Consider the following 23,612-nt stretch of genomic DNA (forward strand, 5'->3'; position numbering starts at 1 on the left):
AAGCAAGTGCCATTGCTATGTGACAATGAGAGTGCCGTAAAGCTCACCAACAACCCGATTCAACATTCAATAACAAAGCATATTGATGTCTGCCATCATTTCATAAGAGATCACCAACAAAAAGGGGACATTTGCATTGAGAGTGTGGGCACCGAAGATCAACTTGTTGATATCTTCACCAAGCCACTTGATGAAAAGAGGTTTTGCAAGCTAAGGAATGAATTGAACATACTTGACTTCTCCAATATGTGTTGATGCACCCCCCATTATATGACATGCCTCTCCTTCGAGCAAAGTAAGGTAAAGTTGATTGACATGTCATCCATCCATTGCTAAGGACTTATTTAGTGCATCTAGTCATTCCTATCATGTCCTAGGTTCATTCATTAAAATCAAATGAATTTGATGCTTGTATGGTACCACTATTGCTTGTATGTTTGAAATGATCTAGTGGTAGCATATGACATGTTTGTGGGCTTATAAACCTAGTGTTTGATCTAGAAAATAAGCTACAAGTGTAACTCAACATGGTACAAGATAACCCTTATTTGGAGGTGTGAAGAAGCTTGTCCTTGGATCAAACCGAGTTAAATATCTTTTATAAGTAATCTAGATTGAACCAAATTGGGAAAATGATTCTCATTTCACATAGTTTCACCCCAACCTATCTATAATTTGAGCTCACCTTTTGTACTAATTGTTGACAAAGGGGGAGAAATTCACAAAGATAGTAAGATAGAAGGAGCAAACAAATGAAACATTGACATTGTAAGGGGATCATAAAAAAAATTGCACACAAGTAGGGGGAGCAAGCTCATAAACTTGTATGTTGCATTTAAATGCGCATTTCATATATTTGCTTGCATGGCACAAGTTCTAAATTTCAATATCCATGCTTATGTGGTGTATGCTAGTTATATGCTTGAATGGTGAAATGAAAAACTAGCATGCATAGGCTAAAGTAAATAGACTTATGTTCATTTTATGGAAACTAGACCCTTGCTTGTAATGTTGATCTCATGGGGTATTCTAGTTTTTGTGTATGTATAGTTACTAATGGTGCTAAGGGTGGTATATTGGTGCACTATGATTGGTATCACGCTTCAAAGGTCCATCTCTTATAGCTTAGCATCATACGGTAGAAATTGTCTCCTATATTTCCTATCTAAGCATATGTGCAAGCTACAATCCAAACTCTTAGCACATATGTAGGGGGAGCAATTGCTACCATTTGGAGTTCATAAAACTTGTCCATATTCTTTTACACATGGTAAATATGCTTGGGCAAGCAACATGGATTCAATTAAATCTTAATTCATATCTTTGTGTAAGGGTTGTCATCAATTACCAAAAAGGGAGAGATTAAAAGCTCTAGTTTGGTTTTGGTTAATTTATGAAACCCTAAGTGCTAACCTAGTTATCAAAGTGATTATGAGACAAGTAGCACTACTCCAAGTGATAAAGCAATGGTGAAGATCATGACGATGGTGATGGCATGGTGATGATCAAATGCTTGAACTTGAAAAGAAGAAAGAGAAAAACAAAAGGCTCAAGGCAAATGTATAAATAGTAGGAGCCATTTTGTTTCGGTGATCAAGACACTTAGCGAGTGTAATCACATTTAGGTTAGATAGCTATACTATTAAGAGGGGTGAAACTTGTATTGAAACGCAGTTATCAAAGTGCCACTAGATACTTTAACTCATTGCTTATGCATTTAGGATCTAGTGGAGTGCTAACACCCTTGAAAATGTTTGTGAAAATATGCTAACACATGTGCACAAGGTGATACACTTGGTGGTTGGCACATTTGAGCAATGGTTAGAAACTTCACCGGCGGAGTGTCCGTCCGTAGAGTGCGGACAGTCCGACGGTGCCACCGGTGCCCTATACAGAAAAGACAGGGGTTCACAGAGTGACCAGACACTGGTGGTGCAGTGACCAGACGCTGGGTTCAGAGTCCGGTCAGTGACAGCAGTAAGCACACGGTCTCGGTCTTGTGATCGGACGCTGGCGTGTAAACTGACTGGACGCTCATGGTCTGAGTTCGGTCAGGGCTGACGTACGCTGACGTGAGGCGCACAGAGGAAACGTTGAGTGACCGGACGCTGGGTGAGTTCGGTCGAGCATGACCAGACACGTCTAGTCGTGAAATTTTGTGTTTGGAACCTTACTGGAAATGACCGAACGCTGGGGTCCTGCGTCCGGTCACTTTCTAACTGACACGTCCGGTCATCACTTGACCGTTGAGATCGGGCGATCGGCATTTGAAGCCGATGACACGTGGCAAGCATCGGGCGACCGGACGCTGGGGTCCTGCGTCCGGTCGAACTGACTGGAGCGTCCGATCACCCCGTGTTGTGCCCAGTGAAGGGGTACAACGACTCTATTTCATAGGGGCTTCTATTTAAAGCCCTATGGCTGGCTCAAGCTCACTCTCTTGGCCATTTGCATTGACATAGCAACCTTGTGAGCTTAGCCAAAGCCCTCCCACTCATCTCCATCATTGTTTCATCATCATTGTGAGATTGGGAGAAAATCCAAGTGCATTGCTTGAGTGATTGCATCTAGAGGCACTTGGTGTTCGTGTTTTGCTGTGGGATTCACTTATTGCTCTTGGTGGTTGCCACCACCTAGACGGCTTGGAGCAGTGGAGGAGGATTGGCATGAGTTGGTGATTGTTCGTGGCCATCTCCGGTGATTGTGAGGGGGTTTGTACCTTCCCCGGTGGAGCACCGAAAGGTAACTCTAGTGGATTGCTCATGTCATTGAGTTACCTCACTTGTGGGTAGGTTCTTGCGGTGTCCAATTGTGTGGACGAGGTTCGTGCAACACCTCTTAGCCACCGAACCACCAAGTGTTGGTCGACACAACGGGGACGTAGCGTGTTGGCAAGCACATGAACCTCGGGAGAAAATTGATTGTCTCTTGCCCTTTGGTATTCTTCCGGTGATTGATAAAGTATTCATCTTGTGATTGGTTCACTCCTCTACACGGCGGTATAATCACCTCACTTACTCATTTACATTTCTCCAAACTAGCTATAACAAGCTCTTTAGTATAGCTAGAATTGAGAGCTTGCTTTGTGGATTAAGTTCATCTAGTGGAGCTCTTTAGTGTAGCAATTGTGAGAGCTCTTAGTGAGTAGTGACCTAGTAAATTGTGTGCCTAGTGATCATAACAACTAGAATTGTTGGATAGGTGGCTTGCAACCCTTGTAGAGCTAGAGCAAGTTTGCATTTTGCTATTTGTTATACTAATCAAATTGCCCTAGTCGGTTTGTAGATTTTTAAATAGGCTATTCACCCCCCTCTAGCCATATTAGGACCTTTCACACTGCAGATAGAACAATCTAGCAATAAGCATCTAAGACTAGCCCATGCAAGTAAAAAGATCAATCATCATCAACACATATCCACGGGGCTAGCGGCTAAATTTTCTCAGCGGCAATCTTTGGTCAATAGCACAACAAAGAATTTAGCAATACAACAATAGAGAGCAGCGAGGGAGGGATCCGGCCGGACCTGGAAAAGAAATTGCCCTTCTCAAGATGGTGTTGAGATCTTGAAGAAGATAGCACCTCACGACCTTCAGCTGCCACCTTCTCTCTCGATGCCGGTAGAAGCCGATGACGTCGCCTCCACGGTATGGTCAAACCCTAACAAGGGAAATGGGCTGAGGAGAAGGGGATGGAAAAGGGGATGAGACTGAGGAGACGGAGGACATACCTATATCAAGCGCGAGCCGTCTTGGGGTGCACCCGACATGTGACCCATGGCTAGACGAGGGCACGCGTCTGGTGCGTGAGGTCGTAGAAGGAGGCCGCCCACACCCACCTGGCCACCGCCACCAGCGCCATCGCCTGCCACCTGGTTAGGCCCACACCCGTGCCTGCACCCAAACCCATGACCCACCACCAAACCCTAGGCTGTCGTTCACGCCGCTGCGACCCGCTGCCTTGCGTCGCGAGGAGGAAGGGGAGTGGTGGAGGACTAGGAGGAGGAGGAGGAGAAGTAAGAGGAGGAGGACAAGGGTGGCTGCCGCCGTGCGGAGGGCCGGCTACCGCCGAGGAGGACAAGGGTGACTTGGGTAGCCTGACGGCATCGGGAGGAAGAAGAGAGCGCCCAGCACATTTTCACCCGTGCGCCCTTGTTTTTATACTCAGGACGATTTATACGGGCGGTTCCTGAACCAGTCGCCCCTAAAAATTCATTTTTAGGGGCGGTTCCTGATCCAGCCGCCCTACAAATGCATTTGTAGGGGCGGTTCCTGATCTAGCCGCCCCTATAAATACATTTCTATTTTATTAAATTATTAATTCTATATTTTTTAAATCACAAAAACACAAAGTAAATATATATAATATTTTGTATTATCCTATATATGCACAATTATATATAAAAACAATTGTAGTCATAAAAGTTGCAAACATAACTCAATCTTGTCATGTGACTACAATTTGAATTTTAAAAAATTGATTTTTAAAACTTCGACTATAATTTTAGGACATTAAATGACCCAAAATGAAAATATTGTAAACATAAAAGTTCTATAACTCATCAACATATATAACTTTTATTTTGGTCATCTTGTCACGTGACTTTGTTTAAATGATTCAAAATTTAAAATTCAAATAATTTCAACTTGAAACAATATTTTTTGAAAGAGTAAATGATTTTAGCTGAAAAACTCATGAGTACCAAAGTTGTAGAACTCATCAATATGTACAACTTTTATTTTGATCATCTTTTCATTTGACCAAATTTGAACAGTTGAAATTTTGAATTTCAATAAATGGCAACTTCAAACAAGATTTTAAAACCTTAAATGATTTCAACAATAAAAGTCGTGAACATAAAAGTTGTTGAACTCATCACTATTTACAACTTTTATTTTGGTCACTTCTTCATGTGCCAAAGTATTAGTAAACATTGTTCACAAATTCACATATGACTCATAGTTTCATGAACTATACGAGAGATATGTTGATTTGTGAACAATGTTTACTATCACTTTGTCAGATGAAAAAATGACCAAAATAAAAGTTGTAGATCTTGATGAGTTATACAACTTTGGTATTCATCACTTTTTCAGCTGAAATCATTTAATGGTTGAAAATCTCGTTAGAACTTGTTATTTTTTAAAATTTGAAAATTTAAATTGCTCAAACTTGATCAAATAAAAAGAATGATCAAATCAACACAGTAACTTGATAGGGCATGATTTTAGAAAATTTTAGGAAAAAATCATCACATTTGGAGCTAGTACGAGGGAGAAAGACTAGTTATAAATTTTACCCAGAGATTAAAAAGAAAAATCACAACTGTTCATGATGATCAATGATGAACAAGTGTGATTTCTCTTTTTAATCTGTGGCTAAAACTTGTAACTAGTTTTCTTCCTCGTACTAACTCCAAATGTGATGGTTTTTTTCCTAAAATTTTCTAAAATCATGCTCTATCATTTTAGTCTAGTCATCTATCTTTGTCACTAATTTTGAACAATTTAAATTTTGAATTTTAGAAAATGACAGCTTTAAACCTAATTTTCAACCATTAAATGATTTCAGCTGTAAAGGTGATGAATATAAAAGTTGTTGAACACATCACTATCTACAACTTTTATTTTGGTCATCTTTTTATTTGACAAAATTTGGACAGTTCAAATTTTGAATTTCAGAAAATGACAGCTTTAAATCTGATTTTCAACCACTAAATGATTTCAGCTGTAACGGTGATTAATATAAAAGTTATTGAACACGTCACTATCTCCTACTTTTATTTTGGCCATTTCTTCATTTCATAAAGTGTTAAGTGATTTCATAAAGTTTTAGTAGTAATAAAGTGGATGTTGAAATAGATTCATCTGGAAATTGTAAAGGGTAGTCTCACATATATGCATAAATATAGTCTCACACACATACATAAATATATAGTCTTATACACATATATAAATATATAGTCTCACATGCATGTATAAATAAAGTCTTACAAACACACACTTACACAAATACTCCACGTTCAACAACTAGCTAGTCCGCTGTAACGACTTTCCCCTTGACACATTTTTGTTTTTATGGCAATATGTCTTTGGGTAGGTTCTTTTCCACAACACTGATCTTTTTAAGAAAGTCTGTGAATAGCGGTATCTCATCGTAGTTATTGTAAGCTTCAACATCGTCCACACCATCAACTCTGATAATGTGCTGTTTCTCGGAGGCAACCACGTGTTTTGTCTTCTTTTTCGGGGGGAGGTTACTTTGTGGGTCAGACATACAGAAAACTTGTGCAACACGTGAAGCGAGCACCCAAGGGTCATCTTGGTAGCCTAGATTCTTGAGGTCCAGGACTCTTAATCCGATCTCGTTCAGTTGGTGTTGTTTGATCCAGCGGCATCGAAACAGGGCCACCGTTATATCCCTTCCATAATCAAGTTCCCATATCTCTTTAATGATGCCAAAGTATTGGATCTTTCACCCCAATCCATCGAGAGCCTCTATTCGAACGCCGCTGTTTTGGTTCACATATTTACTATCCTTTGCGTGGGTATAGTACGTATACCCATTGATGTCATAAACATTTCAAGATGTGACTTGTGTCGATGGCCCCTCCGTCAACCTACTGATGGTAATAGAGTCTATGGTTTCTCTAGGTGGTATGTTTTGATCCTTCAACCATGTAGTTAGTTGTTGCTTATGCTGTTTCATGACCTAATCATCTGAACGACCATTTCTCTCCACCATAATGATAGCCAAGTGTTCATCAATGTACGGTTGCATAAGTTGTGTACTCTGCAAGACACTGTAATGCGCTCGACTCATCTCTTTGTAATCATAGTCGATGAACACTTTTCTACCACTGGTGCCCTTCCCAGCTAGCCTACCCTTGTGACGAGAATCGGGTTTACCAATCCCTTTCTGTACTTTTAGGTACTCTTGACAGCACTCGACGACTTCTTCAGTACTGTAACCCTCTATCATGGAGCCCTCTGGGTATGCTCGATTATGCACGTATCGACTTAGAACCGACATGAACCGCTCGTAGGACCACATTTCATGCAAGTAGCAAGGGTCCAGCGCCTGTATCTAATGAACCATGTGAATCATGAGATGTGGCATTATATCAAAAAAAGCAGGAGGTAAACACATCTCTAGTTGGTTTTGTGTCTCCACCACAAATTCATGTAGGTCACTTAGCTCTTGCTTGCCAATCATCTTCTGTGAGATCTTCGAAAAGAAGTAGCACATGCGGGTAATGGCCATTTTCAAGAACTCTAGCTTTATAGCCTAGATTGCAATAGGTAGAAATACTGTCAGCATCACATGACAATTTTCACATTTGCTGAAAACCTAGTGGGGACTTTGACCCCCTCAGGAAAGTGCATATAACTCTCTTCTCGTCTGGTGTTAGGTTGAAGCACACCGCGGGCAGAGTGTATTTTCCATTAGCCTCAGGTACCGGGTGAAGCTATGGCATCATGTTTAGCTACACCATGTCTTTCCATGCTTTCAGACCATCCTTTGACTTGCCTGTGTCCATCAAGGTAGCAATGAGACTCTCAAAGACATTCTTCTACATGTGCATAGCATCAATGGCATGGAGGACCTCCAAGTCTGGCCAATAAGGCAGATACTGAAAGAAGATCAATTGTTTCTTGAAAGGTATGCCTTCAATAGGAGGTGTGCTTCTATCTCTGTTCATCCCATCTAGATTCTTCTTTCCATAGACGACGCGTATGTTTTTCACCATTCTGTACACGTGTTCTCCATTATGACGTCTCTCTGGAGGGGGTTTAATCTCCTGGGTGTTGTCATAAAATCTAAAGAATAATTTGATGCGGTACTTGTGACTTGTCTTTAAGAAGCATTGGTTCCTTAGGTAAACTATCTTCTTGGATGCATCCAGGTACACCCATGTAGTACCATCCAAGCAAACCAAGCATCCTGTCTTCCCTTTGATCTATCTAGACAATGCAAACAGCGCGGGGTAATCATTGGTAGTAACAAATATTATTGCTCTACATATGAAGTCCTCCTTTCGGAATGCATCGTACATCGACTCCCCATGCCTCCATAGCCTCTCCATTTCTTGCATCAAAGGCTCGAGGAACACGTCTATATCAATGCCTGGTTGTTTAGGGCTAGAAATAAGAATAGTGAGGAGAAGGTACTTTCTCTTCTGACACAACCACGTTGGGATGTTGTACATGGTCAAGATCACTAGCCAAGTGCTGTGGTCACTCATCCTCTCATTGAAGAGATTTATTCCATCGGTGCTCAAGCCAAACCGTACATTCCTTGGGTCATCGCTAAATTCTTTATGCTTCTCATTGAACCTTTGCCATTGACTACAATCAGCCGGGTGTGCAATCTTATCATCATTCACCTTGCGCTCATCATCCCACCATGTCATGAGTGCAGCTTCTTTAGGGTTTAGGAAGATACGTCTCAAGCGATCGGTCACTGGCAGGTACCACATTACCAAGGCAGGAATTCTTCTCTGCTTTGCATCGTTGCCTAATGGAGTGTCCTCTGGGGGCTGAGATTCTTGTACCACCTTTTTTGTACCCTTCTTATTCCTCTTTTTCCCATGGAGGCTTCGTCCCCACCATAAAGGTCATTGTTCTTGTACCGGCTGGCCCCACACCGGGGATATTTATCTAGTGACTTGAACGTTTCGCTATGAAAAAGTATACAATGGTTGGGGCATGCATGGATTTTTTTCAACCTCCATTGTCAATGGACTTATGACCTTCTTCGCATGGTATGTGTTGGCGGGAACTGAGTTCGGTTGTGGCAGCACCCATGACAGGAGATGCAATAGATCATTGAAACTACAGTCTGACCAGCCGTACTTAGCCTTCAGGATGAGTAGCTCAAGCACAAAACGTAGCGATGTCCAATGTGTCGAACAACCCTTTTCAACACCATACACAGTCTCCTTCGATGCTTTTATCACCCTTTCTAAATTTTCTAGACCTTTTGGGCTATTTAGTAAAATCTCTGGTCCAAGGGCTCGAATCATGTCCTCTAAATCATCTTCATCCCCGACATGTGCTCCACCATCATTATTGGCACCACCTTCGTCGTTACCATCCCAACCACCAGCATCACCACCTTGTTCATTGTCAAACTCCGAAGCCATTCGTGCATCAAGCTCTGCTGAATATTGGGATAGGGATTCTATGGTTTCGTCGTCATATTCCTCCTCATCCTCGTCGTTAACAATAACCGTTTCACCATGATGAATCCACACCGTGTAGTCCTCAACAAATCCTCACATAATCAAATGTGATCTGATGATAGTCACATCTGTCCATGTCATACGGTTCTTGCAATCTTTACAGGGACAAATAATTGTATCCTTATTCTCTGTCAATGTCGTTGCATGCTTCTTTGCGGCCTCAATAAATTTATCCACCTCTTCACGGAAACCTGCCTTGAACCTTAACGAACCATACATCCAAGAGTTCATGTACTCCATCTTTTACAACAACAACAAAACAAACATAAAGGACTACTTATTCAGATATATATAAAATTGAATCAAATTAATAATTACTTGAGAATAATTGTATATACTTCAGATATATATGAATATAAATCAAATATAATTACATGAAGCATACAAACACACCATGGTAGAAGAAAATTAATTAATGGTCCATTTATCCATAAATAATTAAAATACATATTTGTTGATTACAATAAACAATTTCAAAGACAACAATTAGCAATAATTATATTTTACCCAATATCTTTCATGCAAACCCTAGTCTAATTTCATCAAACACAAATTTACAAAACCGAAATTAATAAAAAAAATCAAACCCTAGATCTAGATCTACATGCACATGAAACATCCATAAAACTAACTAATTGTTCACTAAAATCAAGAAACATGGACCAAATAAGGGTATGATCTTGTTTCCCTCCCTAATTTACCCTAGTACATTCAAAACTTGGGTCTAATTTGCTTCATAAGTAGCTTAAGCACCATAGAAGAGAGAGAAAAGCAAAACTCTAATTACTCACTAACCAACCATTAAAACTTCAAAAAAATGTGGAATAGCATTTTCTTACCGTTTACAACCTCTCCACCAAAGGATTTGAGATCAAAACCTTCTCCCTTAGTAGAGCAATTTTTGGGAGGTGCCCAAAGCCTCCTCACCTTTCTTTCACGGGTTGGAGTGAGTGACCCGAGGAGGAAGAAGGTGCTGCAATTTGCTTTATATGTGGGTCATTTGTAGGGGCGGCTGGTGATAGAGCCGCCCCTACAAATTGGAGGTATTTATACGCGGGCATTTGTAGGGGCGGCTCAATCACCAGCCGCCCCTACAAATCCAACCCATTTGTAGGGGCGGCTCGTATGACCAGCCGCCCCTGCTGTTCCATTTGTAGGGGCGGCTGGTCTCTGGGCTCCCGAGCATGCCACTGTAGGGCGGCTCCATCACCAGCCGCCCCTACAAAAAAAATTATTCCGTTGCTACAAACCGTTTTTTACGTAGTGAAACAGGAATCAACATTGCCCTCTTACCCCCTCCAACTGAAAAACGTCGCTCCCTTTTTGCATTTAGCAGTTGAGAGTTTCTTCGAAAAGAAAAGCTATCAGCTGGACACTGCAAAAAAATAGCCAAACGTTGATGGTATATAAACAATGTCAACCGGGAGAATCGGACAACGGTGAGAAACCAGTCCTCAAAGAGCCCCTCATTGATCCATGGCCACTTAGTTCCCCTTAGTTGCAGCAGACTCAGCATTCGAGCAGAACCTAGGTGAATCTCAAGACGCAAATGAGATCATGTATTTTAAAGCTTGTTGTGGAGTGTGATGTGATGAATACCTCAAGGTGCGCCGACGTAGGAACCGAGTGGGCGCCCAGGGTTATTGGGCCTTGGGTCTGCCACTAGTTCCCCTATTTCCTCGACCCTATCCACCCCCTTCAGCAATTCGCCTCTAGCGAGAGAAGGGTTGGATCTCATAACTCTGTATATTACATCGACGACGTCACGCCCTGGCAGCCCTGTGGACTGCACCGCTCCGCACATCGGTGGTCTTGCACCCCCACCTCGATGGCGCTGCTTTGCCCTAGCGCCAGTCTGCTCCAAGCTTCCTCTGGCGCCACCGGCCCTGCGGCCCCGCCTCGACTCTCGGCGGCGTTGCTCCGCCTTGGTCCCGACGCCGACGCTCCGGGCTCTAGCCCACCGACGCCTCCGCCCCAGCCCCACTCGTCGTCCGCTCTGTTGTTGCTGACGTGCACAGAGAAGGGGCAATTTCGCCCGGGCCCGCGAGCGCGAAGGAGGAGCAAGGTGAAGCTCGTTTTTTCGGCTCCTTCAAATGCTTGCCGCTATAGAGAGCGTGAAATCCGGCGCTTCTAGGAGGGAGTAGTCTGGCTGGCATCGTCTAAAAATAGCTTCAGGAGCCGTTCGAGAATCGGTACCAAACATGCCCTTAAATTTATAAGTGGTCTAGGGTACGTAGCTTGTTGCATGCAAAGCACAGTAGATCAACTATTGCGAAAAATGGGGTACGTGGAGTACAATTGTACAAATGCCATGTGAATAAAGGAGATCAAATGATGCCGAGATTGTAGTTCTTCACTCCAATGGAAACGTTATCGACGCATTTCTCCCGCCAACTATTGTGTACATACTCCTGTGATACAACGTCACACTAGCTTTACAGTTTACACACACCGAAAAAAAATCAAATGGTTTGTGACAACATGGCTAGCGAGCTGTTGTGCTAGTTGTACGGGTGGATGACTTGCTATGTGCCCAGTGGCGGAGTATGTGCCTATGTCAGTGTCACTACTATTTGTAGAAGAGGAGTGTGTAGAAGAGCTGGTTCCAGGTGTCCGGGAGGCCGGGGAGGCACCAGTGGCTGCAGTCGACGGAGCCGGCGCCAGGGTTGGCACGCTGCGCCGGCGAGAAGTCGCCGCTGTACACCGATGGGTGCGCGTCCTTCCGCATCGCCGACAGCGCCGTGATGTCGAGGAGACGCACGGGGCTCTTCATGCCCCGCAGCACGGCCTGGATCACCTGGTCCTGGCCCGAGGCCTGGCCGGTCGAGTTGAGCCCAGTCACCGGTGCCGTCTCGCCGTAGCAGTTCTTCGATACCGGGTTGGGCCATTCCTTCGAGCTGATAGAGATCACAGCACAAAAAGGCCGAAACGAAAAACAATGAATGAACTGAATGATAAAAAAAAAAACACGACACGTGCATGTACATGCATATGCGCGTCTGGACAGGACGCCGCTAGCGTGGCAGTGCACAGAAAGGGATGGCTCGTGGAGTCACGGACTCACGGGTGAGAATAATAGCTGTAGTGCGTGGGCGACATGGACTGGAAGAAGACACGGGTCTTGGCTTGATCGAGGTTGAGGTCCACCCAGTTGGCCCAGGTGGTGAGGCCGCGCTGGAATGCCACCGTGCGGTCCATGTCCTCGTTGTATCGGCCAGACTCGCCCATGTAGTCCCACCTGCATCCATCCACCGCGCACATTTTCAGAGCAAATTCTACAAAACTGGAGGGATTATCACGAATAGATTTGTGCAGTGCGTGCCCCTGCATCGAGCCGGTGTGCGTCCACCAGTGGCCGGAGTTGAAGGAGAGCACGTCGGCGTCGCGCCACGCCTCGGCGTTCTCGGAGATGTCGTCCAGCATCAGCACCCGCTTCCCCTGGACCACGTCGATGTCCACCAGGTACGGCGCGCGGTAGAAGGATACCGTCACCTGGTACTCCTGATGCTCCAACAACGTATTTAGATTAGATTTGGCCTAATTAATCTCTTCGGCCAAGCTCTGAATTATCATGCACGCCGCATGGTACATGTACATAACATACCAGGAACTTGTAGGTGTACAGAGGGTCCGCGGAGACGAGCTGCGCCGGCGACTGCGGCGCGGCGGCGTGCAGCAGGCAGACGAGCGACTCCCACTGGTTGCGGCCCAGCGAGTCGCCCACGAACATCACCGTCTTCCCCTTCATCCGCGTCAAGAAGTCCGCTCCATCGAACCTGATATATGTATACAATACAAGTAATCAGTCTATCACGCACGCATGCAGGCGCGTGTCTGTCGCCGTGGGTTCATGAGGCATGGTTGGCGCTCACTGCCACGCACGTACCTCGGTAGCTCGCAGCCGGCCGGCTTCCAGACGTACCGGGTCGGAGTCCGGGCGGCCGTAGAGCTGGCAATTGAACTCTGCGTCGATGAGCGGGCAGTTGTACCCGGTGTACGCCGCCGATGAGCCGCCGCCGTCGTCGAGGGCCCAGCTGCCACTGAAGACGTCGCAGCCGGCGGCCAGCCCGGGCGCGGCGTCGTGCCGGTGGCGCCGCGCCAGCCCGACGGAGAGCGCCGAGGCTGCCGGAAGAGAGAAGCAGGCGTGGAGCAGGAGCACGGAGGAAGGCAACGCAACGGCGGCGAGGGCAGCACTCTTCCTGCAGGACGGCAGCATCGTGGCAAAGAAAAGAGAGAACGGAGGCAAAGCCGCCTTTCTGAATGGCCCCTTTATGCTGCTGCTCAATTAATCGTACGTGTAATCACGAGTCCAGCTGCGAGTAACCCGTCGCCTCTGCGAGTAATCTATCTAGCTGCGCTGCTAATTGTCAGGAGTTCAATTGAAGAGGAGGTGTGCATTTGAGGGTAAAATTTGCCGCTAGCTAGACCGACTGGAGTTCACGTGAGCGTGTTCGAGATCATATCACCTTTGGAGTTCGCGCAACTCGTATGGAATCCGTGGATTCCTTGGTCGATCGGTTTGCCCTTTGGCGTACGTCGTTGTAGGAACATCCCAATTTCCCTTGTGCCATTAAAAAAAAGATCGTAATGCCCTGAAAAAGTTCAGCGGTCTTCAGCGCCACTACTCCAACTTTTTCGTGTCCTGAGCTCTAACGCCTCAAACTGCATGTGTGAAAAGACGAAAATACCCTTAAGTCTAAATATGTTATTAATTTTTTTAGCATATTAACGACTTCAAATGAAAAAACTCAAAATTAGAAAGTTGTAGATCTCGTCGAGATCTATAATTTTCATATAAAAATTATTTTCATTAAATTCCATAAAAAAATAATATGATTTTTCTAAGATATATTAATCATATCAAATCATTTTTTTGCGGAATTAAATGAAAATATTTTTTATATGAAAATTATAGATCTCGACTAGATCTATAACTTTCTAGTTTTGAGTTTTTTCATTTAAAGTCGTTAAGATGCTAAAAAAATTAATAACATATTTAGACTTAAGGTTATTTTCGTCTATTCACACCTGTAGTTTGACGGCGTTAGAGCACAAACTGACGGAAGTGGCATGGAGGACACGAAAAAGTTGGAGTAGTGACACTGAAAACCGCTGAACTTTTCCAGAGGCACACAGAGCATTGCGATCTTTTTTAATGGCACACATGAAATTCCCCCGAGATTTGAAGCCATGGAATTCGTGCTTTCTTGGAAATGGAATATACTTACTGTGTAACCAGTGGCTGCATATCTCGTTTTTTAAGTCATTTTTTTAAGTTTGATCAAAATTTGGTTTGAGATAAAATTAGCATTGCAAAGTGATTGAAATTTGTGTATAGGTAATGCATATGTGTTTGCTTATATATGTTGTGATATTATGGCGACTCTATACACTCATGGTAGTGTAGTGAATTTGCTAATGTTGCATGTTATGCTCGTGGGAGGTATTATGCGATTGTGCTTGGACATGGTTTGCCCTTTGTGAATAAGATACGCAGATCCGAAGGAGATCAGCTCACCAAAGCCACCGGAGAATCCCCGCCGCCAAACACTGCCACAGGCACGAAGAGATGCGCCGCCGCCACACGCCACCGAATGACCAAAACAAGTAGAAGAAAGAAGAACCGCCAATGCCGTGCACCGCAAAAGTGCCGCCATATTCCACTTGTTTAACACCAACGCTGGACACCACCAACTGGATAACCCACGCCAAAGGATCGCCGCCTCAGACGCCACCTGTAACCACTGGCGAGATCAGACAGGCGACATGAGCAGTTCACAGAGGGGGTGTTTGGTTCCAGGGACTATTTTTTTTAGTCCCTGTCACATCGGATGTTTGGACACTAATTTGGAGTATTAAATATATTTTAATTACAAAACTAATTACATAGATGGAGACTAATTTGCGAGACGAATCTATTAAGCCTAATTAGTGCATGATTTGACAATGTGGTGCTACAGTAAATATACTCTAATGATGGATTAATTAGGCTTAATAGATTCGTCTCGTAAATTAGTCTCCATCTGTGTAATTAGTTTTGTAATTAGAATATATTTAGTACTCCAAATTAGTGTCCAAACATCCGATGTGACAGGGACTAAAAATTAGTCCCTGGAACCAAACACCCCCAGAGATTTGAATCAGACTGATCTCAGGTACGGAGGCGGGGTCTTACGAGTCTCAGGCTAAGAAAATTGCAGCTCGTTTATACAGCTTAAGTCTAATACAGGAGTACTACTATGAAAGGGTGTACTGTACATCCCGGCTTTCTCCTACTCCTTGCTGTGTGCTTGTTGGAGCAGCTCTGTTGCCGTGACAGGATTGGATAAGAATTTCTCTCATCACCCTCACCAACTCACCAGAAACAGACCACTAACCATTTTTACTCCCTCTTAACCTCTTTGTGACTTAACGAGCCTGAGGGCCCCTGATCGATCACATGTGCAGGATCAGCAACAGGCTCAGGCTGAGCTCCATGCGAATGTCTAGTCAAACAAAAGGAACTGCATACAGTTTGCAGCCAATGAACAGTATGGCGACAGAACTGATAATACTACAGATCAGGGTAAAACCATCACCAGAAATTGCTCCAACATAGTCTCATTTTCCTTGTAGCTGGACAGTATGTTAACAGCTCGATAGTCCTTAATTTACACCATGGAGAATACACATTCACTCGCTTCCGTAACCAGGTCAGGTTAATTTCAACTCGCACTCAACGCCAAGGCGATGGCTGAAAGCTTACTGCATGAAAGTTTAGCATCCTTCATCCAAAGCTCTAGTGGACCCACCCTTGGTTATTATTTGGTCGAGACTCTAAGCCAGACATTCCTTGGGCGAGCGCCCTTTTTTACCCGCTCATAGCATTTTCCTGAGAACTTGTATTTCAATCCTGAAGCTGTGTTAGGCTGCAAAATGTAGGGAGCGTTATCATAAGCAACACAAGCAGCTACCCAAGAAATAATCAGGAAGTTACTCAGAGCATATACGTACTGTTATATTCGAAGTGCAATTCTGGTTGCACTGATCTGCACCAGCACTAGAAATGGAGCACAATCAGTACCAAGTAAAGAAAAAATATGTTAAAGATTGTAGTAAATAATTATTCTTAATTAAGTTACTAAAGAAATCACTAATTGTTACTCCCTCGATTCCAACTTGTAAGTCATTATACCTTTTCTAGATACATAGCTTTTACTATGTTCCTAGATAAACATTATGTCCAGATACATAGTCAAACTTATGTATCTAGAAAAGACAGAACGACTTGCAATTTGGAACGGAGGGAGTATAAACAAGATGCTGGCTCACCAAGTGAATATAGATAGTAAACCAGATTGCCAACTAGGAGAATGTAATGTCTTACAGAATATAACTGCAGGTTATGTTTCGGTCAATAATAAATGGTTATTTGTCTATTAGTATCAAATCTACATAGCATTTGCAAATTCTACAATGTTATCTCTTTGAGTTCAGTCAAGCAAGAACAAACGGAATTCTTATAAGCCAACCCCATCTGACCTCAATAGAACAAACCCTACCTGACATATGGTTGTTCATGAATGTCCATTGTTAAACCAACTTGAGGATCTGGCGTGCAAGTTGGAGCATCAATGAAACAAATACCCTCTTCACCTTTGTTTTCCTGACTAACCAGTACCAGCTCTGGCCCCACTGTCAGACCAACTTGAGGGTCTGGCATACTAGTCAGAGGATCAATTGAAGAAATACCCTCTTTGCTGCTGTTATTCTCAATTTCCATTACTAGCTCAGTCAAATCAACCTGATGGTCTGGCTCCACTGTCAATGGAACAAATACCTTCTTCACCACCATGTTCTCTGCCAACCCCATTCTCTCAGAATTGGACATTGATGGAACACTTTTATCTTGTGAAATGTTGTGTGCAACATTTAAAATCTTCTGACACATGGTGGTTCCCTGGAAACTGAGAATGCTATTCCCTGCCAACTCAAGCCTATCAGAATTTGACATAACTGTGAAACCAAATGAGCATGTCCATGTTTCCAAAAGTTCAGGAACTGCCGGTAATAGAAGTCTTTCCACCCCCAAGTCTAAAAGCAACTGGTAAGAAGAAAAAAAAAGAAAGTGAATTATTCAGCAAACACCATGGAAATGGCAGGAGTATTTGAGGAATCAAATGGAAATGTTTTTGTTACATTTTTTTTTCGAAACAAGCTTTTGTTACAATATTTAAACTAAAATACTGTTGCATATGATTTTAAAATATATCAAGTACAAACCTTTTCCAGTTCATTAATTAGAAGTCGGCACATTCCTTGGCGACGGTATGGAGAACTTGTACCGATGAGAGGCAGCTCGGCAAACTTCTGGCCGCAAATCCTAATCAGGAAAGGAAATAACTAGACATGGATCAAAATGCTTAATGAAAGGTTCAATTACTATGGAAAACCATTGTGAAGGTTATACTACCTAAAAGTGCCGACAGATACTAGTTCACCACCTTTCTGGAGAAGTATTGTGTAGAATCCCCTAAAATTTAGTCGTCTGAGTTCTGATCTGTGAAGCATATACAGAAGTTACTCAGCAGTCTACACTAGATCAATAAATAATGGCCAAAGAAACATCAAACATTTATAAATTTATAATATGAATATAGATGTAACCAAACAACAGGTATTTCAACAAATTTCCAGAATGTGGAAGATGAAAAGGGGACAGAAAAATAAGAGAACAAATTTGCTGATGAGCATTGCAAAACTACAGTTAGTGTACCTCTATTTAAGCAATTCAGTATAAAACATCTAAACTTTAATAAAAATGGTCTATGTTTCGACTATTTGTAATACAAATAAAGCATCAACTATTCTAGAATATTCAGAGTCTATCTCATGAGAGTAATTAGTGCAAGAATCATTGAAAGTGAAATAAAACCAGATGCATGGAAATTTTCCAGAAGCACTTACTCTCTATTGAAGACAATATCCTCAGAAATATCACTCTGTGTGCGAGGCTCGATAATAGTAACAAAGCATTCATGAAGAATATCAACTGCAACGCACAACTTGCCATAATGGTCTGCCATTATCTCATCATCATAATCACCGTGGTCACTGCCGTTCCCTCTACAAAATTTCAAGATAGTACAAGATACGCTTTCGATTGGAGTTGGAACTGATTTCCCCATGAGTTCTTGCAAATGTTGAAATACCTGCACAATAGAATGGGACACCAGAATCAATCATTCGGTGTCTGAAAGACATCATAATAAGAAGAATGAGTTCAAATTATATTCTAAAGTCATTTCAGGTAAAAAGTTAGCATTTTTTATCAAGTAATACCGTACATTTGAGCATCCCCTGCTGCAAAACCAACAACCTTCTGGTCGGCAGATAAGCTGATGGTCACTATTTCTAGTGCAACCGACATGATCTACCAAAAGAAAGTGAACAAGAAATCAGCAATCACAAAATGAAAATCTGGAACATTTTATACATAAATGTTGAAATAAGCATACATTCCCGTTCACACTGATCACAGTACACTATGGTCTTCTCAGTGAATTGGCTGGTATCAGGATCATAATCACTCAAGTTACAAATACTGCATCTGCAGGATGGGCAATACCAGTTTCCTTCCGGAATGGCCTACAAAAGCAGAATGCAACTGAAATATCTTTCTTAAAGCAAGTGCAAATAGGAAGAACTTGTGGAGAAATAAGAACTGAAGAAACACAGCAATGATATGATGCACATGCTCTTCATCATACTCAAAAAAGAGAAGGGATCATAAGTTCTGGATTGGCACTTGAGCAAGAATATATTCATCAAAAACCAACAACCATATAACTAAAGCCAATGGAAGGCTAAAACTGTCATGTTACCAGGCTACCTACTGGAAGTTTTCAAGTTGCAACAATAGAGGTACCAGCAGATAGAAACTCGAGACTAAGTAAATAAATTCACTCGAATAGGATAATGGAGTACCTCTACCTCCAAACCGACACAATCATGATGATAAGATGATGGGCAATTGTCACAAAGTAATAAATCCCCACCATCATGGCACACAGAGCATATTGAATCACTTTCCAGATCAGAATTTTTTCCCTTCAAGCGTACATGCAGTGGATGTGGATCTCTGGGCTTGTTTCCACCCATGAATTCAACTAAACACTGTGATAGGGACATTCCATCCTTTAAAAACATATGAGCCAAAGGTAATGGTGTACTGCTCCCAGCATGAACCTCAAAATTCTCCACAGTGAATATTTCATTACAACACATGCATTTTATTCTACCTCTGAAGATGGAACCTTCCTTTATCCCAGGTCCATCACTTTGCTTATATGTAACCTTATACCCTGGTACCACAATTTTTTTCTTTACCAACAAAGACAAAACTGTCCTCACACGATGCTCACTTGAAAGGATCTGTCCATGTCTTGAACGAAGATATTGTGCTCTGTCCGAAGAAATTGAAGATGATTTTCTTTTCCTACATTTTCCATGATGTGCAGACAAGGTAAACATGTTGCTACATCTGTCCACAACAGGCATACCCTGCATTTTACTTGAATCGCCACTGAGTGCTACCAACTTTGATGGATGCATAGAACCATCAGCAGAACCATGGTGGGCGATTTCAATGTCTGCGTCATTGTCCTCCTGATATCCTTTTTCCAGGTAACCCTTACATGCTGCCACTAGAGAGTTGTAAGACTTGCCATGTGGAGCATCATACCTCAACTCCAGTTTGTTTCTAGACTTTTGCTTTAACCAAAAATTCCACCCAGCAGATTTGAGAAACTTCTTAGCATTTGATCTCAACAGTTTCCTCCTCCTGGAATTTTTCTTATCAGCTTCCATATAGTCTATGTATTTTTCAAGGGCATCAGATTTATCCCTTCTTTTACGTTTACTGAGCCTTGCCAGGTCAGTTGACACTGTCGAATGAAAACCTTTTGGTGCTGTCTGATAGTTGTGTCTGTCAGTTATTATATCTTGTTTAACGCCTCCAACTATCAAGCTGCATATTACCTGAATGATAGAAACATAAGTCTTCCCATCAGGTGACTCATACCGGTATCTCGGAATATGTCTGTGATGGCCATTTCCTAGCATAATTTCATCAGTTCTGAACTTAATACTCCAACCCAATGCCAGTAGATGCTTCTTCAGCTTCACACTCAGAGTTCTGTCAATGCTCCTCTGTAGAACAGTAGTGCCATCTTGGTAACTAGCAAGAAGAGAAACTATCTGTGGGGAAAATTCAGCATCGAGTTGAACCAACTCCCAAGATCCTGGAGTCGTGATCCATTTATCATTGGACTTGTTCTTTATCAAGGCAAGATCCATGCGCATCGGGTTGTAGCATGCATTCTTGTGCACCACACTAATACTGTCTAGATGCAAATTTTCTGTATAATCATCTTGGCAATCATTTGCTTCTTTTGCAGCCAAACACGCCTGGCATGCTCCTAGAAAAGATGGGAACCGCTTACCATCAGGTGAGATGTAAAACTTGTTCTTAGGATGGTCATCCAGAAAGGTCCATCCTAAAGATTTAAGGTGTTGCTTTGCCAACTCCTTTTTGATAAGAGCATTTTTCCTATTATTATTGCGATAGCATGAGATGTATTCTGATAATGCTTGGGATGGATCCAGCTTATCCAAGACAGTGGTCTCAACTTTGTCCTTCTGAAAGACTGCTTCCACTTGATATCCATCTAGGGTAGGCTTGCCACATAGAGACCACAATTCAGCAATGAGATCTGCAAGTGATCTCTCCCAAAATTCTTCTGTTCCACGCATCCACATTTTGGCATCAGTCTTAAAAGAAGGTTTGGATCTTAAGTCAAACCATATCTGCCTGACTGACACAGGTAAACCATCTCTCTCTTCATGTGACAAAATCATCTGCAGAAACAACCAGATTCCACGTGGTTTCCATTTCCCTGTAACTTCATCCCAGTCTTGAGTAAGACGTAGCTGATCGACTTCGATAGTGCATTCATCACCTTCATCAGGGAAAATGACTTTCCTTTCCATAGAGCCTTCAGCATGATCAGCAATAACACCTTCCCAGTAGGAACCTTCTATGAGTGCATCAACACAGAGTCCATAGCTTGCATGAGATACCTGCAGCCGTTGATGTGGACACATTGGCCTAACATTGCCACGAATGACTTGCTCAGGCATGCTTGACTTGCCATCAATGGCATCTGACACTTGAACATTCTCAACAAGGGGCGATCCATTTTCATCAATGAAATCAGTATATCTTACGGTGCGAGCATTTTCCTGGATACCAATAACAACAGCCTTATGCCAGGAGCCACATAGCCCTGGATCACAACTCAACACCTACAGAATAGAAAGATGTCAGTGAATAACTCGGACACTTCCATCCCACAGTGTGAGGGCAGACATAGTGACAGTGCAAAAAGAAAACCAGGGGTTGGCATATCCCATAATCATCAGCAAGTCACAAAAACAATGAAACACATTGGAATTCTGAAGCGAACACAAGCGGTGTGTTAAAAGGGGTAGTAGAACATTAGTGGTTCATTGACAGGTTAAATTCAATCCATGCATGCAACAAATTGGATCATAAAAGAATAAACAGTGATATAACACTTAAGTAATTCCTACCTAGCTAACTAATGCAAGGCTGCCCAATTGGCAGGCATCAATGGCCAACAGACAGAGGTAACTCGCATCAGCCGCAAATCGAATTGAAGAAATATAAATAATACAAATTACGCACAATTAGGCACTTTGCTTAGATGTCAATAATACTATCGGAACTCACTGAGGGCAGAAGCGAGAAGCCAAGATTCTGAACTATTTGCACGTACATAAAGAAGGCTCACTGCCGTATCGCTGTTGCGACTTGATAGCCGTCTATGTGGCATAACCTTCTACTAATCTTGTCAGCATTTCCGCATGAGGAAGGTAAGGTCACTCCAACCACCCAATATAAACTCCGCAGAACAACTAAAAAGAATACATGTAAATATGTAATTAAGCACCCACTTCACCCCAGATTAACAAAAGCATGCTATTCCTAACCAATAACCATCCGGATAGGCGGGATAGCCTCGCGATCATCCCCGGCCGCGGAACGGCCAATGCGCGGTATCAAGATTAACCGAGAATCGCCTGGTCACGACCCTGATCATGGGCGGTGTGGCCTCAAGCATTGGAAAATGCAATAAAATCGAAAACCCAGGCACCCAGCCCATCACCCGCGGACCATCGCCAAGCCCCAATGCGGTGGACCTCATCGCAAACGGCGGTACGGATGGCGGTCACCTCGACGAACTCGCCGAAGAGGAGCTTCCTCCCGTCGCGTGCCGCGGCGGCTGCGGCAGGGGGCGACGACTCGCGGCGCGGCTTTCTAGCCGCACCGCGCGCCATTGCGGGGCGCGGCTGCTGGGACGGGTGGGTGGGATAGGTAGGGTTCAGTGCGAGGTAGCCCGGGATACGGGGAGCAACCCAAGAGAAGCCAATGAAGGCGCAGGAGTAGAGGGCGAAGAGAGGAGAGGAGGTTTCCTGACTTGCTGATGCTGGGAGGCGGTGCCGCTGCCGTTTATTATGCGCTCATTATGGACTGATTAACGTGGGCGTAAAGTCTTCTGATTTATTTATGTTGAATCCGCCTAAATTTGTGGTATTTTCTTTATTTTAAAAAACGGTGGGTTAAGTGAGGTTTGGTTTTCTTAATAGGAAATTTGTGTTCTTTTGGCTGTTTTATTATAATGATTTTTTTTGGTTATTTGAGTGATATATATAAACTAATATTGGGGGAACGTATTACTTGTGCGTGTACTAGTGTTGCTTTTGCTTGCTGCACGGCCACAGCCTTTCAGCGTTGGCGGCTTTTGCACGAAGGATCAGAATCTCTTTTTTTCCGGAAACACCACAAGATGCCAAGATTTGGCTGCTTGGTTTCGCAGCTGCTGCAGCGGCGGCGGCGGTGGACAGCAGGACAGTGCAAGGCGCTACGGAGTAGAGTACGGAGTAAACACTGTGGCTAGAGTGACAGTTTGCAGCTGCCGCGCTGCCGAAACAGGCATGAGAGAGAGACAATTGGGAGATTCGTTTGGTCATTTATTTATGTTAAGTACAGGTTCAGCCTTTGATTGGCTGGAGTAGCTAAAGATGGCAACAGGTAATATCCGCGCGGACAGTGGCTTTGCACGCCCGCGCCTATGAGAAAAATCTCATGCCCGCACCCGCGCCCGCCACCCGTCACGGGCAGCAACCTGTGCCCGTGCCTGCTATCCGCGGGCAAGGCTCGCCCGAGGGCATGCCTGCATACCTGCCAAAACTTGCGGCGTGGAAGACGATGGTGGCCTACGAGGCGGAGACGACGGCCCTGTGCGG

General features: G+C 43.4%; 1 protein-coding gene and 1 pseudogene across 5 annotated transcripts; both read right to left on the reverse strand.

Moving 5' to 3' along the window:
* Positions 1-11,585: 11,585 nt before the first annotated feature.
* Positions 11,586-13,652, reverse strand: LOC136540135 (protein PMR5-like; annotated as a pseudogene).
* A 1,803-nt stretch (positions 13,653-15,455) lies between these two features.
* On the reverse strand, positions 15,456-22,685 carry LOC136540136 (uncharacterized). 5 transcript variants are annotated; one of them, XM_066532133.1, is made up of 11 exons: positions 22,539-22,658; positions 22,082-22,220; positions 19,209-21,587; positions 18,740-18,869; positions 18,569-18,654; positions 18,189-18,433; positions 17,695-17,781; positions 17,505-17,604; positions 16,784-17,325; positions 16,236-16,281; positions 15,456-16,150 (listed from the first exon to the last, which is right to left on the reverse strand). In XM_066532133.1, the coding sequence occupies exons 2-11, from the start codon at positions 22,136-22,138 to the stop codon at positions 16,043-16,045; spliced, it is 3,780 nt and encodes a 1,259-aa protein (XP_066388230.1). In that variant the 5' UTR covers positions 22,139-22,220; positions 22,539-22,658; the 3' UTR covers positions 15,456-16,042. The 5 variants fall into 5 exon arrangements, with proteins under 5 accessions (XP_066388230.1, XP_066388229.1, XP_066388232.1 ...); XM_066532132.1 differs by lacking the exon at positions 22,082-22,220 and having other exon boundaries at positions 19,215-21,587; positions 22,539-22,685; XM_066532135.1 differs by lacking the exon at positions 22,082-22,220 and having other exon boundaries at positions 16,236-16,270; positions 22,539-22,685.
* Between the last annotated feature and the right edge of the window lie 927 nt (positions 22,686-23,612).

The sequence above is a fragment of the Miscanthus floridulus genome, chromosome 2 (genome assembly GCF_019320115.1).
Source record: "Miscanthus floridulus cultivar M001 chromosome 2, ASM1932011v1, whole genome shotgun sequence".
NCBI classification, from domain to species: Eukaryota; Viridiplantae; Streptophyta; class Magnoliopsida; order Poales; family Poaceae; genus Miscanthus; species Miscanthus floridulus.